Here is a 21,545-nt window from a genome sequence, read left to right on the forward strand (position 1 = left end):
TTAGCTTTTTCAATCACCTCCTCATTTTCAAATAGATAATCGTTCATTCTCCATCTGTATGTACCCTGAGTTTCACATTTTAACTGTAACACTATTGAACCGTGATCAGATAGGGTTCTGGGTTGTATCTCACATTTCACCACTTTTATTGTTAATTCTCTTGAGATCCATATCTGATCCAGCCTACTCCAACTCTGATGTGGCTCTGAAAAGTGAGTGAATTGTTTCGTCATTGGATTTTTGTGTCTCCATATGTCTATTAAATCTAAGTTTTCCTCAAGGTCATTAAACGATCTTGGTAGCTTCCCTTGGTTCAAATTCTTCCTTTTCGCACTTCTATCTAATTCTGGTATTGGCACTCCATTTAAGTCTCCAAGTAAAACCAATTTATTATTCTCTAGATCTAATATTTGTTCCAATTTCTTTAAAAAAATCCATTTTATTTGTATTTGACGCATAGACCGTCACCACATTGAGTTTTTCTCCCTGATGATTAATTTGTACTCCAAAATTCTTCCTTCCTCATCCTTACATATTAATTTAGGTTCCAATTTCTCCTTCACATAAATCACTACCCCTCTTTTTTTAAGTATCTGAATTAATGAACTCTGTTCCCAACTTTTTATTTATTAAAATATGTTTGTGTTTTTTGGCTACATGTGTTTCTTGGCAACAAATCACATCAATGTTCTTTTTCTTTAAAACCTTCTCAATTTTATTTCTCTTAGACTTTTCATTCAAACCGTTCACATTCCAGGACAAAAACTTAAGAGTCATTGCTATATTTAACTAGTGTTCACTTTACCCCATTTTCCTGATTTATATTCTAGTACTTCTATTTCCAGTGATTTCTTCGTCTTCCTCCTCCTCCCCTTCCTCCGTCTCCACCTCCTCTCCGTCTTCCTCCGCCTCTCTCCCTCTCCTCTCCATCCCCTCAGCCTCTCTTCCCTTTCTTCCTCTCTTCTCCTCCATGCTTATCTCTCTTCCTCCAGGCCTTTCTTCTTCTTTTCCAAGTTCCTTTTCATATCTTCTCAAAAACTTTTTCACTTCTTGCGTGTCTGTCAGTTTAAATCTTTTGTCCTTGTAATAGAAGGAAATTCCTTCTGGGAACTCCCATCTATACTGTATTACATTTCTTTTCAGGACACTTATTATTTGTCTGTATCCTTCCCTTTTGCGCAGGATCCTGATTGGAATTTCTTTAAAAATAAGAATTGGCCAGCCTCCTATCATTAATTTTTTTTGACAGCTTGTTCTTAATATTGTGTTCTTCATTTCAATTTCACATCACTTCAATGAACACTTGAACAGAAAATACTTACAGTACTTCAAACCAGGACTGCAATGCTATTGCTAACTTTGGCATGCTGCAAACACTGGGGGTTTGTGACTAGACAATATTCACTGGAGGTGTTGAAATGTGCTGCTGCAGTGCTTACAGGTTGCCCTCCAGTTAAACCAAAGTACCGGCAGCAACATTTCCATGTGAGGAATGAAATTTTCAGAATTTGTAGCAAAGCTTCTTTGGATAAAATAGACAAGGTGGGAGAATGTCTTATCTTTTCTTTCAAATATGAACAGAGCAAGATGGTTCCTCACATGCTTGTTCAGTCACTGTGACTGGTGCTTTACTCTAGTGAGAAGCTAGATTATTTGAGAACAGCCACCAGATGCAATGGAATATTTTGCAACCCATCGTATACACCCTGTGCGGGAAAGACCAGCACTGACATCTGGATATACCACATTTTTTGCCCTATAGGACGCACCGGCCCATAGGACACACCTAGTTTTTTGGGGGGGGAAATAAAGAAAAAAAATTATCCCCCCCAGCCGCGGCTTCAGTGCGCCCTGCGCTCCGGGCAGCAGGCTGCTATCCGCAGCCTAGGGAGCCCTGCGGGAACTCCCACAGGGCTCCCTAGGTTGTGGATATCTGCCTGAAGCACGGGGCGCTCTGCTTCAGCGCGCCTCGCGCTCCCGGCAGCAGGCTGCTATCCGCACCGACCCCTCTTGCTCTCCAAGCTTCAGCGAAAGCCTGCATTCGCCCCATAGGACGCACGCAGATTTCCCCTTCATTTTTGGAGGGGAAAAGTGCGTCCTATAGGGCAAAAAATACGGTAGATAAGCAGGGCATGCACAGATCTCCCTTCTTTTTATAGCCTAACGAAAACTGTTGCTGTATTATCTTAATTAAAAATATAAATAAATAAATCTGTCTTAGCTACATAACATTTTCAGAAACCAACATTTACAAAATCAATGTGCAGTTTTAATTAACTCAGAATATTTATAAACAAGTTGGAAAAACATAGTTGAATACAGCCATCACTGCTGAATTAGAATAATGGCACTTAAAATTCTTATCATTTATTTTTCTTTAGTCCGGATTAAGAGAAACAGCCTACTGAGTCAACTAGTTATTTCATGTTCTACATCAATCTGCATTCATCCTCAGATGGTGATCTGATTTCCAAGTAACAGAAGTCACAATCCACACTGGGATATTCCCTGTGTCAGTTTATTCTGCCAAATTAATCTGGAATTGACTTTTTTCTTTATAGACACTATTTGCAATTTACCATAAAAACCAAGTAAAGCCTAGAGTTTTGATCATAGGAGCATTTTGTTTGCCTAGGGTTGCATCCAAGTGTGCCCTTCCATGAATGGAAGGAGTCTTCCTGCTCACAGGAGAGGGTTTGATCTAGCAGAGGCCTCTGCTCACAGAAAGAGGTGATTGTCACCAGTCCCCCCTGCACCACCTTTCACACTGTTCTGGAGTAGAGTTACCAGATTTTTTTACATAAATCCGGGGACATTTTCAAATAAATAAATAAAATTATATTATTATTTTTTTTTGGAAAAGAGAAAAGATATTTAAAAAAAATAAGAAAAAAGGCAACACCACAGATCAAAGTTTGCTTTAAAACTGAGCTTGGTTGATTAAAAAAAACAGCAACCCACCATGCAATGTATTAAATCCAGTGGAAGAAACACGCAGGCACGTTCAAAAGAATCTGAGCGTGGCTGGCGTGGCCCAAAGAGGAAAGGGGCATAAAGGGGAGGGATGAGCATCAGCATCGGGATGCCAAGCGCAGCGCGCTGCTCCTCTCTAGAAGCCCCGGTGCAAACTCACATAGCAGGATGCGTTGAAAGTGAGGTGTGGGGAATTGGCTGAAAAGCAGCCACGGAACCATGGGCAATAAGCACGAACAGAGCTCTCCCCTTTCCTTCAGTGAACCACAGGCACACAACATGTACCCGCAACCGAGCACTAACAAAACAAGATGCACACCAGGCACACACGCTAAACACAATAGATTTCCCTGTTCTTTGTTGCGTTTGTCTGCCACTAGTCCCCTTGCTCAGCGCATCTGCTTGCTGCGAGGTGATGTCGCTAGGAAGGAATTAGCAGGCAGACACGATCCTTTCCCCTTCTGTTGCTCAGTGCCGGCCGCGGCAGCATCACCTCGTAGTAAGCAGACACGCTGAGCAAGGGGACTGGTGGCAGACAAATGCAACAAAGAGCAGGGAAATCCCCAGCCCTCATGGCAAGCGGAGGGGAATGGATTGTGTCCTTCCTGCTAATTCCTTCCTAGCTGCACTGCACACAGGCTCCAGCCCATCCGGCTCAGCTTCCGGTGGCTAGGAGTGCAGCTGACAGCCTCCTCCTCCTCTCCATGCTCCGGTGCTGCTGCTGCGTCCAGGGAAGCCTACCAGGGACGTGCAGGCAGCCGGAAAACATGCAGGTGGGAGGGAGAGGGGGGCTGGCAAGGGGGGGGGAGAACTTTTGCCTTCCTTTCCTCTCCCCCTTAAATTCCCCTCTCCTGAATCCAGTTAGCCACCTCCTTCCCCTCACGCGTGCTTCTTGTCCCTTCAGTGTTTTTCCTTCCCTCCCCACTTAAACTTCTCTCCTGCTTCCAGTTAGCCTATGGTTACCAGATTTTTTTCAATGAAGTCTGCTGGCTCCAGGCTTCTGAGACTGCCACTGCTGCTGCCACGTTTCCCGGGGACATTTAATAAAATCCGGGGACTTTCCGGGGATGGAATTTGTCTGGGGACATATTTGCAAATCTGGGGACTGTCCCTGGGAACCGGGGACGTCTGCTATCCCTATTCTGGAGGGTTCGCCGATCCTCTCAATTATATTTTAGGAGGGGCAAGAGTACCAGAGGAAATTTGCAAAAATTGCCTCCCCTCCCCTTCTGTTAATATCAAAAAACCTTCTGTGGACAGAAGGACAAGACCTAGGCTTTTGCTTTGAGTTTTCACTTTTTTAAAAAAATGAGGCTCTCTGAATACCATGGGGGAAATGTTGATTAGACTACTGTTCAGAAGAAGGAAATAGCTGAAATATTGCAATAGAGCTGATCTGCACATCATTCCCACTACATTGCTGAGGTTAGTGTACATGTCTATAGATTCATATGAATCGGAAACAATTTTCAGCAAATAGACTTGTTCTGGGTAAAAGGAGCTGCAAAAAGGAAGGTTGTAACGATTTTCAGATACTTAGCCCAGTTCACCTGAGAGATGCTGGCCAACTGTTTTGATCAAGATTAACTTGTCCTGCCCATAAAACTACAGGCAGAAAACAGTCACAGCAGATCACATTTTTAATATATATATATATATATATTCTTCCTTTTACATATATTTGCCAAATAAAATAAAAAATCCAAATCACATTACTTCTTAAAATGAACCAACAATTTCAGGTTTTTAATAAGGGGGTACATCAATCCTTGTTTGGGATCCTATTTGAATATTTTGCTGTCTATACTGAAAGCTGTATCACTAATTAGCTGCTTTTGGTGTTACTGGCATTCTGGTGAATGATGCTGAAGTCTCTGAGGAATCAGTCACACTAGTGAATCTTATTGCCTTACCTGTCGAGTGCTGTGCTAGTAGGCATACTCCTACCAAACCCATGCACGGGCATCTGGCGGAAATAGGGAATGCAGGAGAGATTGGCAGCAATGATGGCCAATGAATCTGAAGGATTCACAAAAAAACCATTTTGACCTAGGATCATATAGCGGTCCTGGAAGAGAAAGAAAGCGTATTAGGGGTAGGGCAGAAAAAATAAGTAGAGAGGTTCATCCACAACTGTAAAATTGGTCATCTTCAAGCTGGGGGTCTTTCTACATTCCCTCACACACAATTCAGCAAAAGGGTGGCTCATAACTCTTCCTTGGCTCCAGTCTCATAGCACTGAGATACATGTACGTATATGCTTCCCATTAAAAAATAATATTTCTATTGATTAGGCTTGACTAGGCTGTATTGTGTTTTTAATATTTGGTTGGGAGCTGCCCAGAGTGGCTGGGGAAACCAAGCCAGATGGGCGGAGTATAAATAATAAGTTGTTGTTGTTTCCAAAACTCAGGGGAAATTCTAAGTTGTTTGAATACATTTGGGGAACATTTTAAATCAGGGGAAACATGATTTATAATAAATTTTATATTTCATAACATTATACTGTCTCTTTCTCACCCTAAAACAAATCTTTTCTGGAGGGATCATGGTCTATTTATTGGCTCACATGGAGTTTGATTAAGATAAAAGGGCACTAGCATTCTACACTAGAAAATCAGGAAAGAAATATATTTCACTAGCAACATTTTGCAGACCCAAGCACAGTGGGCCAGGAGTCACTGAGGGGAGGGGTTTGGAAGTGTAGAAGCAGAAAATGGCTGACACCAGCTTGGGATCAAAAGGCAACCACATTATTGATTACAGGTGTAAGTTGGTTTTGGCATAGGCATTGGATATGTATCCTGAATCAGCCAACACAACTGCTGGCTGATAACTCCGTCAGGGTCAATCCTGGAGTTAAGCCTCCCCCCTTGACACAAATCAAATCCTGCCAGGTCACCATTTGAAATCTTCTACTGCCCACTAGCCCCATCTGGGCTTTCAGACAGAACTCTACCCCTGGACTTATTTACTGGGGTACCCTGAATTTTAATCCTGAATCTGGGGGTGGGGCACCAACCCACCTCCTAGCTTTTGAGTAAGGATCAAAACCAACGCCTTTTTCCACCAATGTTGTGACAGTTGCTATGAGGAAGGGAAATCCTCCAGACAGGCCCAATTTGTCTGCAGGCAAATTCCTCCCTGGCCCCAAAGATGGCAACCGAGTAATTCTACAGCAAGGCCAGACATGTGTGCTGCCCTCTTACCTCCAGGCAGAGCCACAACATACAAGGTGGGCAGGTGGGGTGTCCATTCCAGACTGCCCTGCCTGCTTGCAATGCAGCCGGCTTTTACGCCCCAGTGGCGTAAGTGACCAAAGACTGGCTCTGCCAGGTCTGTCGTCAAAGCACTGCCCCACCCACCAGGGCCTGGATTGGTCTGTTTGAATTTTGAAGGCAATTCCGTCAGCCCCTGTGGCTGGCTGAGGCCAACCGAGATGTCAACCTGCTGCACAGGCAAGTCTTTTTATCACCACCACCACCCTCAGCTCTCCAGGAGCTGCGCTGGGCTGCAACTACCACTGCTTGGAAACAGTAAACGGTCTTTATCTGTGAGATAGATTTTGAAATTAGACCCTTACTCAAACTTGCTACTCAAGAGTGGGGCTATCAACTGTTTCCTTTATACCTGCTTGAGCCATGTAGTGAAAGGGGAGAACTCCCGGCACTTCTTGCCTATCAGATCATGCCCTGGGAATCTTCCATCCACCAAGCAGGAAGTCTTTCCAGGCAGATCAACCCAGAAGGGAAAGGATCAGAAGCTAGATGAGGAGAGTGGGAGCAATAATTGGATTGAAGAAGCCATTCCAGTTTCACTACTCTGTCCCCTGAAATGGAGATGCAACCTAGAGTGAATAGAACTGCGCCCTTCAAAGAGGAGATGAAAGTGTGCCCCCAAAGTAGCATTTCGAAATACTTTTCGCCTCCAAAGTATCTTTCTGTTTTAAAGTAATATTTGCACAAGCTTGCATTTATTTAGTTCCTCCATTAAAAAAAAGACTTTGTGGTTGCAGTACATGTTCAAAACTGTAAGCCTCACTGAATTTAACATCTATGTACCATATTGGCCCAAATATAAGCCACACCCGCAAATAAGCCACAACTTTAAAATTCATGGGGTGGGGGGAAACAATACCTCGGCTGCTTCTGGGTGGGGGAGTCATGCCGCTTTGCTGGTAGTGTAAGGTCGCGAATATAAGCCACACTTTAACTTTTCACGGTCAGAATTTGGGGGGAAACGTGCAGGTTATATTCAGGCCAATATGAAATATTATTTTTCATTTCCAGCAGCATGAGAGCTGGTTGATAGTTTTCACTTGTGACCTTTGTGTAAGCAATTAAAGTTGAATTGATTCAACACTGAGTAATCTTTGAAAAACTGAGCTGCTCATAAACAGCAGAGGAATTTTCAAGGGCATAGCTGGTAGCTAGATCTTCAGTTTCTCCCACATTTTTAAATAGGCATTTATTTGAAAGTCCCTCTGTGAATGTCAAAGTTGAACAAATAAAGACAACTCTTAAACTACCAAATCTGATCTTACACAAATACCTACTCCATCAGCATCAAAAGCAGCTCCAAAGCCATACTCTCCTCCTTTCATTGCCTCCAACAAAGAAGTGGCGTATGTCAGGTTCGGGTCAGGATACTGGCCACCAAAATCCTCCAAAGGAACACAGTCAACTGCAGAATTAGCAGGAGCTCCTAATTCATCACACAGGATTCTCCGGACATAGGGACCCATCACTACAAAAAGAATTGTTTTCCAATTTAGGGACCATCTTTTAATTAATGTCCAGATAGAACACCCACCATTTTGACCAAACAGAAATGGGATGAATTTATATTAAACAGGACATCATAAACTTCACTACAAGTTATGACAGAGGCTTCAGAAAAAAGAGGACAGTTTTCTGTTGAATGAGAAATATTCTCAATCTGAAAGGGAGCACTGGAATATCACAAAGCACAGGAATCCAGTTGTGCTCAACTCTAACAATTCTACTAAATAACCCTTTTGATAGCATTCAAATCCCTTCTTCATAAGAAGCCATTTATCTCTATTCAGATAAACAAACGCCAAAGCAAAACGAGCAGAAAGTCACATGATACAGTCTTAATAGAGTGTTTGTGGAAAAGTACGTGTTTAAAAGTGCCTGTACATTACAGTCATATGAGAAAGCTTTGACACTGGATAACCAGGCCAGCAATTATGTACCTTCCATAGCTGGCATAGTCAAGTAAGAAAACTTCACCAGAGTGTCTGAATCTGCAGTTATTGAAGGCAATATTTCACACATGAACCTGGGGTTCCCGGAAACTCTCTGTTTTAAGAATTGCCCTTATTCCATAACATTAGAGTTTTGTGGAACGAGACAAAAAAGACATTGTCTCATTCCATTTTTATACCCAGGGCAAAGCTATGGAGTTTATTAATACAATATGACCTGTCCCTTCCTATGACTGTTCTTTATCAGGGCCAACTCAATTCAATCTTAAATTTTCATCTGAAGAAATAGCCTATCTTTACATAAAGTTCCTTTCACTCAGACTTGTCTCTGACATAGGAGGTTTCTCAGTCTCCGTCTTCACCCCAACCACGGGGATAAGAATACTGAGCTATGTTGTAAAGAAGGGGTAGTCAACCTTTTTATATCTGCCTCCCACTAATGCATCTTTCTTGATGGTAAAATTTCCTTACCACCCACCAGCGCTCGATGGAAGGAGGATTCAGTTTGTGCTGTAGAACTTTCTACTGCCCACCTAGAATCCTGAAACGCCCACTAGTGGGCAGTAGGGACCAGGTTGACAACCCCTGTTGTAAAGATTACTTGGATAATATATTCGAAACATTTTGAACACTGTACTTGTAACATTAACAGTGCAATTCTGTTTGTTTTCTCAGAAGTAAGTCCCAATGGGTGGTATTCAATTCAGTTTTACTCAGAGTAGACCCATGTATCATGAAAGAACATGAGTTAGGCCCATTAATTTCAATAGATCTGATCAGAATAAACATTAGTTGAATACCACCCAATGTGTTTAATGTGTTTATTCTAGTGAGCATTGTTTAGGATTGCTGTACAAATTATTACTGCATAGCAACTACCTAGCTATCATGCTCATGTTTGAAACAACATTTTATTTTCATTATATTAGCATTTTACATGTATAAAAATGAGCTTCCTTACCTCCATTCATGGCATCAATTCTGATCTTAAGTTGATTTGGCCCTGTTAGCAACCCTCTGATGGCACTGAAGTCAAAGACAGTCCGTAGAAGATTGAGGTAGACTTCCACTGAATCTATTATTTCAACTGTGCAAATAAAGGTCCAAGAAATATCTAGTTAGTGTATGTTGTCTTTCAGCAACTGAAAATAGATGGCACAGAAACTTTGGGGCCTAATCCCTCTACAATGCCTCAAGCAAATACAGCAGCCAAGTGCCCACAAAAATACTCCTGTTATTGTGGGGTGATGTCAGATGCCTCCTATTGTCAATATTCTAGATATTCTAGGAGTAAGCAAAAATCCTATTTGCCAAGTGAAGGCTAAGCAAGGTGCCATAATCAAGGAGGATACCCAAGAGATAGGACCACAGGCAAGGGTAAATAGGGCAGTCGTATCGTCTAGGATGAAATTAGAGATAAAGTGACACCCATGTTCCAGCAAAAAATCATTTATTTATAAGTATCACAAGCCAACCAACATTTATTACTGCTGTCCTGTTGATTTCCATAGTGAAGTTAAGCACATGTTCATGTCTTTCCCATCATATTAAATAGGATTTGGTGCTTAATTCTGGCTGGATCGTATTTATATCTGTTAGAAATGTCCATGCTCCCTTTTCAAAAATGTTGCCCACTATTTAAAATAGAACAAAATAACAACAGCAACAACAAATAAAAATAGCAGTTGTTTTAAAAGCAAACAAACAATTGATTTAGAAACCTAAAGTAATAAAAACAAAAACCTACCATAATCAAAACTAAGTAGAATGTAATGAAGGAATCAGAATGTAAAGCTAAAGTTTAAAGCTCAGCAAGTAGAAGCTAAAAATGAATATGCCCGGTGAAATAAAGTTCTAGAAGCTAACATGAAATAAGAATACAATTAAAGTAAATACAGTGAGTTACAGGGCTGGGCTGGATGTCAATCATAGCCTGTGAAACATTGACTCCAAAATGGCATAATAAGGTGTATCAAAGATTTCCTGAAACCCTCAAATGATCATAGGGGAAAAGCCCTCCTAAAGATTGGAATGGACAATCTAACTTCATTGTAAGAGCTGAGCAGCTGGGAGACATTATATTCACATGACAACATGGAGACCAAAGCTATGACAAAGAATACAATACCACGGAAAGGCTTGAATTTGTTCTCCAAATCAAATTCTTGTCTTCCTAGCCGAGATAAGTCAATTCTCAGGTCCGAACAAATGGCATATTCTTCAAGGGTTTTGCTGATCTGGTAGATTTTGTCAGAAACAACATCAGGAGCTGGTCCTGCAATTATAAATGCATACATTTATAAAGTCAGTACAGTATAGGTAGTTTGAACACACTCAGAAAAACTGCTGGAGTAAAATATGCTCAGGATCAGAGTATTGATTTGGTATAGTGTTAAACTGAGAAACAATGCAAACTTAAAATAGTGTCACACATATCAGCAGTACATGAAAGTTATATTGTAGATGTTTGTAGCCGACAGAATGCTTCCTTTTATCATTGTCTTGAATTCTAATGCGTCAACAGCCTAAGTCTCTGGCCTTTGATCTCCTAAGAAATGTAATTAAGCCCTTTGAATTTGGTGAATAATAGTTAATTTTCCTAGTCTGCTACATGGAACTAAAAAGAAGAAAATACAAGTGCATTCAAAGAAGCTTTGACCCCAAAACTAATACCCCAATTCAGTGAGATAAAGCCACATGCACACAAAGCCTCTCATACACTAAACTGACACGCATGCATATATCTGCTGGCATAGCAAAATCGATTTGAGCCCTACGGAACGAAATGGATGTTTCTATTGATGCAAATGAGAATATGCACTCATATTCAGGACTACATGAAACTGAACTGCCAGAAAAAGAAGGGTATATGTTTGATAAATAAATGTCATACAATTTTCTATGGGCTTGCACAACACCCTACATGACCAAGTAGGGTGACCATCCAAAGGACTTCCGTGTATATAAAAATGAGACTTCATACTAGTAGGTTTCAAACGACACCAGATTGTGCAAAAGACAATAATAATGGCATGTATAAAATATCTAAAAAGAAGTTGGCAAAGCCTCCAGGACATTTGATCACTGAGCACCTGTTGGTTTCTCTAGGATACAACCCACTAAAATAACTGAATCTATTAAAATCTTAGACTGCTTAGAAAAATATAGAAACAGTATTTTTGAATTTTTAGACAAGTATAAAAGTCTATTTTCAATCTGCTTTCTTCAAAACAATTGATAACATAAATCTTAAAATTACATACCTCCATTGGCAACATTAAACTTAACTCCAAATTCTCCTCCAGGTCCTCCAGGGCAGTGACTAGCAGTCAGAATAATCCCACCGGCTGCTTTGATCTTTCTGATAACGCAAGAAACAGCAGGGGTGGATAAGATGCCATTCTGACCAATAACCAATCTTCCAATCTAGACGAGCCAGATAAAAAGAACAAGATCACATTTTGTTGGCATGGGGTTGAGTTACTGAGTGATGCTCAATGATACCAAACAAACATAATGAAGAAACAGTGCCATCTATAAGTTCAGTATACAAATTATTTTATTTAAATTATTTATTAATTAAAAGATTTCTGTATTACCCTTCACCAAAAATGGTCACAGGGCAGCTAACAAAAATAAAGTAATACGAGCAACAAGTGGCAGGAAAAGGGGCGTAATGGGCTTCTATGCGCTTTGTCATTGACCTCTGTCATAAGACTTAATGAACAGCAATATTAAAATGATTCTCATGTTACTTAATTAACATAATCATAAAAATGATTTCTGCGACAAAAAATGTATTTTTTAAAACCCTGGAATCTAAAAGAATATAATGTTGGGGTGAGACATAACTTCAGTGAGGAGATAATTCTGCAGATTATAACTTTTGTAGATATATTATATTATTATATAGTAGATATAATTGTATGAACCTTTTTACAAAATTGAAATCAGAAAATGTGCAGATTGAGAATCATGTCCTAAATTATAAGATTAAAAGATATGGTAACTAGAAAAGAGTTATTGCAACCTAGCATTGTCTAGAATGATGTGATGCAAGAGCCAGGGTGGCATAAGCAGATCTGGGAAGTGTCAGAGATAATTGTTGCCTCTTCATTGCTTTTAGAATAAGATGTTTTTATTCAACTTATTCAAACATTTATTTGAGTGTACTCATTTCAGTAAACTATAGCTTGGCCATTTTTTAATAAGATGCTTCTAACCTAAAAGCAATTCTTTACCTTCGCATTAGCAACTATTGATGCTTTATTTACTTCAAAAGAACAGATGCCTAACCACAAAGTGAACTTTACAAGAACTTTGCAAGTACACATGATGTAGCTACACGATTGGAACATGAACACGTATCTATGCACGCATCTATGCCTGTTGGTTAAACAAACATACAGTGCTATTGCCTGTTGGTTAAACACTTGTCTTCATCAAGTAAGGAAGTGGCTTGAACTTAACATACAGTGGATAGGAGCATAGAAATTAGGGTAGCTTGTGGTCTGCAATAAAAATGTTCTGCTGATATGTCAATAAAGTTATCTAGGGGTGTGTGTGACCATATTTGTACAATGATTAGTAAGGGAAATGGGATGTTATTATGCTAATTAAACAAACAAGATACGCTGGGGACTTTCCACGCCTTTTCTGTAAGGGAGGGGGAGAATGAACTTCAAGACTTTAAATACTTGTATAATTTCCTGTTTCTGTGTGCCTCCTCTGACACTTTGTGTAACCAGGTCACCCGCTTGCAAGCATAATAAAGCTTTCCTAATTCACCAATTTGTCCAAGGTCATTTTATTAAGGATCCAGAAGACTCAAAGTCTTGATGGACCATTTTTCATATCTAACAGGAAGCCAGAGTCCAAATCCCTACTCAGCCATAACACCATAATATGGTTTAAAGCATGCCATGACAGCAGCCACAACACAGGAAATGACTTCAACTGGGTCTCAAACCCTTTGGTGAGTTAGGGACTTCCCCTCCATGTGAAGACAGGCTTTGTCGGATTGAGGAACAAGACAAATAGAGGCTCCAACCTCTGCTGCCTTGCGGCTATACTTATTCATGAGAAAGGCTATGGGAGTAAACCCTGAGGAAGAACCTGTACCTGCTGCCTTGCAAGACATCTTTGGGAGAAGAAAGGGCTCAGGAGTCAACCCTACACAAATCCAAGTCCCCAAGACAGGTAGATGGTGTCTCATACACCTCCTTCCAACAACTCCTGCAGCTAAGCTTTCCTTTGGACCCTATCAGTGAGGCTGAGAGAGGGGTCTTGTTGTCTGGCCAGTCCAGGACCTCCATAACACTGCCCAGGCTTGCACTCCAGGGAGGTCACTTCAGTGCTGCTAAGACAGCAAAAAGAACGCGGGGGACAGCAGTCACAAGTTACTAGCCTCTACAGCCACAGCAGGCACTGTGATTCTCCTGTGCTTGGACTTCATTCCATTGTCTTTTGAAACAAACAGATGCCAGCAACTCTGATTCAGTAAGGAAGATGTGCAAAAAGAGTTGATATGTATGAGATTTACGTCCACATTGTAGTGCTTATCTGGGCCACCCAAAGCTACTAATTTTGCAATAAGACTAGAACTGGCCAGAAATTTTGTGTCATCGAGTGGTCTTCCAATCTCAAATAGTTTTTTTAAGAAGAAATGCTACTAAAATCAAACTATCATTACAAAAATGTACCAGTAATTTAAATTGCAACACTAATTTACATCCTTTCTTAGTACAGCCATTTATTAGTTTATGTAGCGCTCTAAAGTACAGATATTCAGCTAAGAGCCTGACATTATTAAGAAAAATCTGCTGTCAGCTATCCTGGTCAATGACATAACAACACTAAAGTTAATGAGAAAGAACTTATCCCATGTGGTATGCACAAAAAACTGCGCAGCCAAACTCTGTATGGCTAGATTGGCAATCCAAGAGTCCTGGTTAAGCCCCATTAACTTTTCAACTACAGTGGTACCTCGGGTTAAGTACTTAATTCGTTCCGGAGGTCTGTTCTGAACCTGAAACTGTTCTTAACATGAAGCACCACTTTAGCTAATGGGGCCTCCTGCTGCCGCTGCGCTGCCAGAGCCCGATTTCGATTTCTGTTCTTATGCTGAAGCAAAGTTCTTAACCTGAAGCACTATTTCTGGGTTAGCGGAGTGTGTAATCTGAAGCGTATGTAACCTGAAGCGTATGTAACCCGAGGTACCACTGTACATGGAAGTATACAGGTAGCAATGAATGGAAATCTGGGAGTCTCCATGAAGATGCAAGAATCTGAAACTGTATGCTTAGATCTTCAGTTGGCATGAGAGAGAACAGACAGCAACTGCCTTTCACGGTGGCCTTTCAGCTTGATTAAAGAGATGACTGATTGCTGGGACCTGCAGCTTTCACCGAGTCAGATTTCTGTGTTAAAAATAAAGGCCAGAGTACAGTGCACTTCAGAACACTTTGGCCTGGTAGGTTGCAGTTGCCAAACATAGTGTGAATTGTGGCTGTTCAACCCATTCTTACAACAACAACAAAATGGTGTTAAGCAGAAACCAACTAAGAAAGCTATAATTTCAAAGCTTTATTTACCCATTGTTTTTGCTTAATATAGAAATAACTTCAGAGTCCCTTGAACTATTCATTTATCTAAGGTTATGTGTAAACTCAGTGGAAGAGGATTAAAAAAGAAAGTCTTAAATGTAAACCATTTGTTGGGGGAGATTACTGAAGGCAAAAAAGGGAGGCAGGCTCAGCAACAGGTATAAGTCCCAGCAGCTACTAAGTTCTGGTTTGATGACAGAAAAGGTGGGGCCAGCCAGGCTAGAAGCAGTTGCCCTGTTTAAGAAGTCCAAGAACAGGGTAAGGAGTTCAGAATTGCATGGAGCAACTGAGTTGTTCCAATAGGTTGGTATGCACCCCCATAAGCTTTTAAAGATGGGGCAAGGCACTGAATTTGGGCAGGATGTGTCTGTTTTATTATCACATTTTTGTGTTGCATTAGATTGTTATAAGGTGTACATTCTTTGTTTCTTCAGCTTGTAAACCGCCTTGAGTATTGTAAGATAGAAAGGCGGTATACAAATTAAAAGTGAGGAGGAGGAAGATGATGATGATGTTCCCTACAATGGGAGCATCACAAGGTCCTGAGTGAACAGGCTATGCCCTCCGATTCTGACTCTGCTTCCTCTGCTCCTAGGGGTTGCTGACACTCACTCCCCCAGATCCCAGTGCTGCAGTCCTTTCCCTGGGAGGAAAGAGGGGGAATGGGAGTCCTGCTATTCCAACTGCAGGAGCTGAATACAGGCGGGGGCAGGAGAGAAGGACTGTCATCCTTCTCTGTTCCCCAGTCCCACTCTCCATGATATCCTTCTATCCCCCATCCTCAGCAGTTTCAACCAGCCACTAGGGCTGGGAAATACATCAATATATCATCCAAAACTGGTTTTGAATCCACATTATGACCTGTTTTGACCTGGCAATACCTTGTCAGGTGAATCTGAATAGAATTTGAGGGAAATTTTAACAGAAGGATTGGGGACTGACAGCTTCCCGGGGGGTGGCTCAGCTGAACTGAGACTTTTCTTGGCAGGAAGGGGAGAGTCACTGCTGCTGGGATTAAAATCTGTAGAGGGAAGGGGACTTCACATACCCAAGCTTGGAAAAGGGGAGGACAAGCAGCGCACCACCATCTCTTTGTTTTGCTCACTCGCCTTCTTCCCCGGCGCCACAATCCCTTCCCCTCGCACTGAGGGAGGGCACCCAATTTCCCAAGGAGGAAGGCAGCAGCAGCCTCAGCGGATGTGCATCTTCACCTCAGAGCTGCTCCCCCACCCCTGCCGCTGCCTCTCCTCCCTACCTGGACTGAAGATGGTAGCTTGACACCCCCCCTTCCACTCCCACCCTCTCAAATCACGAGGCTCCAGATCAAACCACATCATGAGGGGCTGAGAGGAGACAACCAAGTGGGAAGCAAATGCACTAGGATGCTGCTGGCCAGGGAGGCATTCCTCCTCCTGCACCCTCAGAACTACGGTAGGAAAATCCATGAAGCCAGTCAATGCTTCTCCGGATTCCTGTTGCCCTTCTGTGTATATGCGCATGCGTTTGTCTGTGTCGCCCTGTGTTGAGAATCTGGATGTTGGGGTGCAGGTTCCCCCTCCAGCGCCTCACTCTTCTGCTTTCCATCTCCACTCCACCCTGTCCACGAATCAACACGAGGTTTGGCAGCTTCTTCCTCTCCACCTCTCTCTGCCTAGGTAACAGTTGACCCCATTCACCTCTACATAGTTCACCCTTATTTCAGACATTGTGATATATCAAGATATTGTGGGATTTAAAGCTACAGTCAAGTGCAACATTCCGACAGAGGACTAACGGCCTCCATGTTCTAACTGGTTGCTGTGACAACCAGTTTGTTGGTTGCTGGTAGTTTTGAAAGATAACTGCTCAGTTGCAGTTACCTCAGGACCAACTTCCCTCTGGTATAGTTTATTAGCATGTTATGTAACCTAAGCCTGCCTTCAGGTACAGCTCTGTAAACCTACATGAATCTGAGAGTAAACTAGTTTTATATTAACATGAATCAGATTTGTGTGTGCATTCTTTAAGAGGGATTCAAAGGGATTTTTATCCAGGAAGGCATCTTTATTAGTAGAACTCAGATGAGTCAGTAACAAGCTGATCGCTGCATAAACTTATAATGGGGATTGTTTAACTCTGCTAAAGTAAACCTTCCCACCATGGGTTATGGGCCCAGAGTTGCATAATTTTTTTTTTACTTCCTGGTTATCCAGTGGGGATTAAGCAACCCTCTCCCTTCCCTCAGAGGTTACAGTTACCTAAGGCAGTGAAGATCTGTTTTATATTTTTGAGATGGCTAGTGTGATGGCTAGTTGATAGTGATCTAGGCCGAGGCCTGCCTGTGCTAAATGAACATAATTTTGTGAACTGGAAGCAACGCTTAATAGCACTCCTAGATACAAAAGGAGTCCTGGAAGCTATAAAAAGCCCCTGGCCTACAACCACAGATGAGGGTGATTTAATCAAGATATGAGCTTGGGAAGAAAAGAACAGTAAAGCCAGATTCATCATTTGAATGGGCTTCGCGATGAACACCTCTCAATGATAAATTTTGAAGATAGTACATCTCAAATTTTAAGTGACATAGAGCGCATGTTTGGAGACACCATGAAGAGCTCCTACAGAATGTTAATACATAAGTATTAGACTCAGAATGAATTCTAAAGATGAATTCACACAGCATATGAACAGTTTACTGAAATTATTCAAAAGATTCAGCTTACTCCTAAACCATTTGATGAGGAAATGAAGACATCATTTCTGTTATCATCCCTAGGACCAAAATTTGATGCATTTGTTAGTATAATGGACCACAAAGAAGGGTCCTGACCACTTATTTGAGGAAGAGTGCAGAGGGAGAGCTGAGTCTCCAGAAAGAAATGTTAGGAGTAAAGACAGCAATTATGCGTCTAGGCAGTTTGCAAGGCCCAAAGACACACAGAAAATAGTAGTTTGCTTCAATTGCAAGAAGGAAGGCCACATTGCTAAGAACTGTATAGTACCCAAAACAAAGATACCCCTCCCTTTTCAGCCAAAAGGGGAAAAGAAGAGGGAACCTGAATGCACCTGGCTGCTACAGGAAAGGAATTTAGCTGTCCAGAATTGTAAAAATAAAAGCAGTAAGTGGATCCTGGATCATGGTGCCAGCTCGCATGAGATAAATGATGCGGTAGGATCAGAAATTGAGATTGCAGATGGAAATATTGTCCAAGCGAGAGGGGCTGGTTCTGTGAATTTGAAATTTAATATAGACAATCAAATTTTACATACTACAGTGGAAAGAGTCCTGTATGCTCTACAGCTCAGCTGCAATCTGATTAGTGTGTCCAAAAAGGGTTTCCAGATAACGTTTGGAAATGGACAATGCAAGGTTACAAAGAATGGTAAAGTGTTTGTTCAAGCTAAACTAATAAATGGTGTATATGAGGGCTGATCTTTCAGAGAGATCCGCAAAGCCAGAAGGATGAGGCGAACCTGCAGTTGTAGCATAGAAGGCTCGGACACAGAGACACCAACGTCATTCTAGACTTAAAAAGGTAAAGGGACCCCTGACCATTAGGTCCAGCCGTGACCGACTCTGGGGTTGTGGCGCTCATCTCGCTTTATCAGCCGAGGGAGCCAGCATTTGTCCGCAGACAGCTTCTGGGTCATGTGGCCAGCATGACTAAGCCGCTTCTGGCGAACCAGAGCAGCGCACGGAAACGCCATTTACCTTCCCGCCAGAGGTACCTATTTATCTTCTTGCACTTTGACGTGCTTTTGAACTGCTAGGTTGGCAGGAGCAGGGACTGAGCAAGGGGAGCTCACCCTGTTGCGGGGATTCGAACCGCCGACCTTCTGATTGGCAAGCCCTAGGCTCTGTGGTTTAATCCACAGCGCCACCCGCGTCCCTTATTCTAGACTTACAGAAGGATAAACTTGCAAAAGGACTGCAGGTAACAGCTATCAACACAATTCCAACATTGATACATAGGTTGTATTACTGAGAAAGCTTTAAAACCTTCATTTCCACGTTGCACAGAGCAGAGAAGCACTAAAGTGCTTGATATAGTCTACAGTAACTTATGTAGACAAATGAGTGTTCCCTTACTGGGGGGGGGGGGGACAGATACATGCTGATTTTTCTTGATGATTTCTCCAATTATTGTGTAGTGTATTTCATCAAAGAAAAGAGTGACACACTGGAAATGTTCCAGAAATACATAGGCATGGTCAAAAACAAGTTCAATAGAGCTCCAGCTATGCTAATGACTGACAATGGAGGTGAGTACTGCTCACATGAAATGCAGACTCTTGTGGCGAAGGAGGGAATTGAACATGTAACCACAATTGCCTACACACCACAACAGAATTCCATAGCTGAGAGAAAGTTCAGATCCATCGTGGAAATGACCAGAAGCATGTTAAAGGATGCATCCCTGTCACACAAGCTGTGGGCAGATGCAGTGAATACAGCAGTGTATCTCCAGAACAGATTGCCAACAAAGAGGGCAAAGTGCACACCTTTCGAACTTTGGCATGGGAGAGTTCCCAATCTGTCACACATATGTGTGTTTGAGAGTCTGTTACTACCATGTCCCCAAAGAACACAGACACAAGCTTGACTCCAGAGCGCAAGCAGGTATCCTTGTGGGGTACACCTCTGGAGGCAAGGGATACAGAATTATGGACTTACAAATTGGTAAGACAAATGCGCACCATGCAGTATATTTTGATGAACACAGCAAAGCTGATACTAAAACTAGTGTTCTGGATTTTTCTGAGGACTCAGAAAAGATTAAAGAACTTGTGTACTTTCCTTCTATATCCCGGCAAAGTCCTGAGCTGCCTTCCAGTGTCATAGCCCCTCCTAAAGGCAACACACTAGAAGAAACAGAGGACCAGATTCCTGGCGGAACCAGAGATGAAGAGGAAGATTCAGATGGAGATATGTCAATGTTAGAGGGGGATGAGGAAGCTGATGCGGTCGCAGTATCAGAGGTCAGACACTCATCGAGAACCAACAAAGGTGTCCCACCAATAAGACTGTCCTACTTCGCAGGGTCGCCGATTCCACAGGAACCTTCCACAAGGGAAGAGATAGAGGAGATGCCAGCTGCACAAGCCAGTCTCTGGAAGAAGGCCGCACAGTAAGAGATGGATGCACTGCATCAGAACAAGACTTGGACTCTTACTGAGCAAGAAGGCCATTAGTGGTAAATGGGTATTCAAGGTTAAGAAGGGGGCAGAAGGAGAAGTGCAATGCTACAAAGCCAGTCTTGTAGCACAAGGATTTTCACAACAATATAGTGAAGACTATGATGAGGTTTTTGCACCTACCGTGAGATACAGCAGCGTGAGGATGCTTCTGAGTATTGCAGCCTCCAAGCAAATGCAGGTGAAACACATTGACATTGCTACTGCTTTTCTCCACGGACAGATTTCGGAAGACATTTATATGCGTCAACCCAAAGGTTTTGTAAAACCACATCAGGCACATTTCGTGTGTAAGCTGCAAAAGGGACTTTATGGACTCAAACAGGCTGCTCGAGCCTGGAACCAAAAATTGCATAGAATGCTGACACAGCTTGGTTACAAGGAAGGCCATGCTGACAAGTGCTTGTACAGTAAGTCAAGTAATGGACAATTCTCATATGTTTTAACATTTATTGATGACTTGATTATTGCTACAGCAAATGAGACTATGCACAAATTGTAAATTATCTTAGCAAAGAAGTGGAGGTCAAGGAACTGGGAGAAGTTCAGTACTACCTCAAGATTCAAGTTGAAAGAGAAGAAGACAGCTCATTTCTTCTCAACCAAAGGCAAAAGATCCATGAACTCATTGAAAGCATGCAGATGCAAGATGCAAACACAGTTGCTACACCCATGGCCACCGACTTCTTAAAGAATCAGCAGAATTCAAACCCGTTGCCAGACAACAATGAGTATCAGTCAATGAGTGGTAAACTTTTGCATTTAGTTACCTGACATAGCCAATACTGTGGGGATACTTAATAGAAAAGTAAATGCTCCCACTGAGTATGATTGGGCAGGAGTTAAAAGGGTGGTGCAGTATCTAAAGGGTACTATATATTCTAAGTTAAGGTTACCAGCTGTCAGCAATCCTAGTTTGATTGGGTATACTGATGCAGATTGGGCTGGCGACAATGCTTATAAATCCGCAGGTGGATATATGTTTATGTTCAGGGATGGACTTGTTTCATGGGGTAGTTATAAACAGAACTGTGTAGCATTATCTTCCACAGAAGCAGAGTATGTTGCAGCTACAGAAGCATGCAGAGAGGTTGCCTGGCTGGATCAACTCATTAAGGACTTTGGGTTGGTGAGCAAGGTACCTGTTAAGCTGCTAGAGGATAATCAAAGTTGCATGAAGCTATCTCTGAGTGAGAAGTTCCACGCAAGAACAAAGCATATTGGTGTGAAGTACCACTACATTCATGAAATGATTCAGAGTGGACTTGTGGAACTATTTTATTGCAGCACCAAAGAGATGACTGCTGACATCCTGACAAAGCCCCTGCCAAAAGAAACTTTCCAGAATCTACATGTAAAGCTGGGACTCTGGTTGGTTGGTTAAAGTACCTCGGGTTAAGAACTTAATTCGTTCCGGAGGCCTGTTCTTAACTTGAAACTGTTCTTAACCTAAAGCACCACTTTAGCTAATGGGGCCTCCTGCTGCCACTGCTGTACAATTTCTGTTCTTATCCTGAAGCAAGATTCTTAACCCAAGGTAATATTTCTGGGTTAGCGGAGTC

General features: G+C 42.0%; 1 protein-coding gene across 1 annotated transcript in view; it reads right to left on the reverse strand.

The window, feature by feature from the left end:
* The window catches only part of PGM5 (phosphoglucomutase 5), a 108,299-nt gene that overhangs the window by 78,173 nt on the left and 8,581 nt on the right, over positions 1-21,545 (reverse strand). The window contains exons 2-6 of the mRNA XM_080972774.1: positions 11,467-11,629; positions 10,332-10,478; positions 9,165-9,290; positions 7,529-7,719; positions 4,887-5,041 (exon numbers count right to left, since the gene is read on the reverse strand). Of these exons, the coding sequence (XP_080828900.1) occupies positions 4,887-5,041; positions 7,529-7,719; positions 9,165-9,290; positions 10,332-10,478; positions 11,467-11,629 (782 nt within the window). The remainder of the gene's footprint in view (positions 1-4,886; positions 5,042-7,528; positions 7,720-9,164; positions 9,291-10,331; positions 10,479-11,466; positions 11,630-21,545) is intronic.

Source organism: Podarcis pityusensis (genome assembly GCF_964106645.2).
Source record: "Podarcis pityusensis genome assembly, chromosome: 11".
Taxonomy (NCBI): domain Eukaryota; kingdom Metazoa; phylum Chordata; class Lepidosauria; order Squamata; family Lacertidae; genus Podarcis; species Podarcis pityusensis.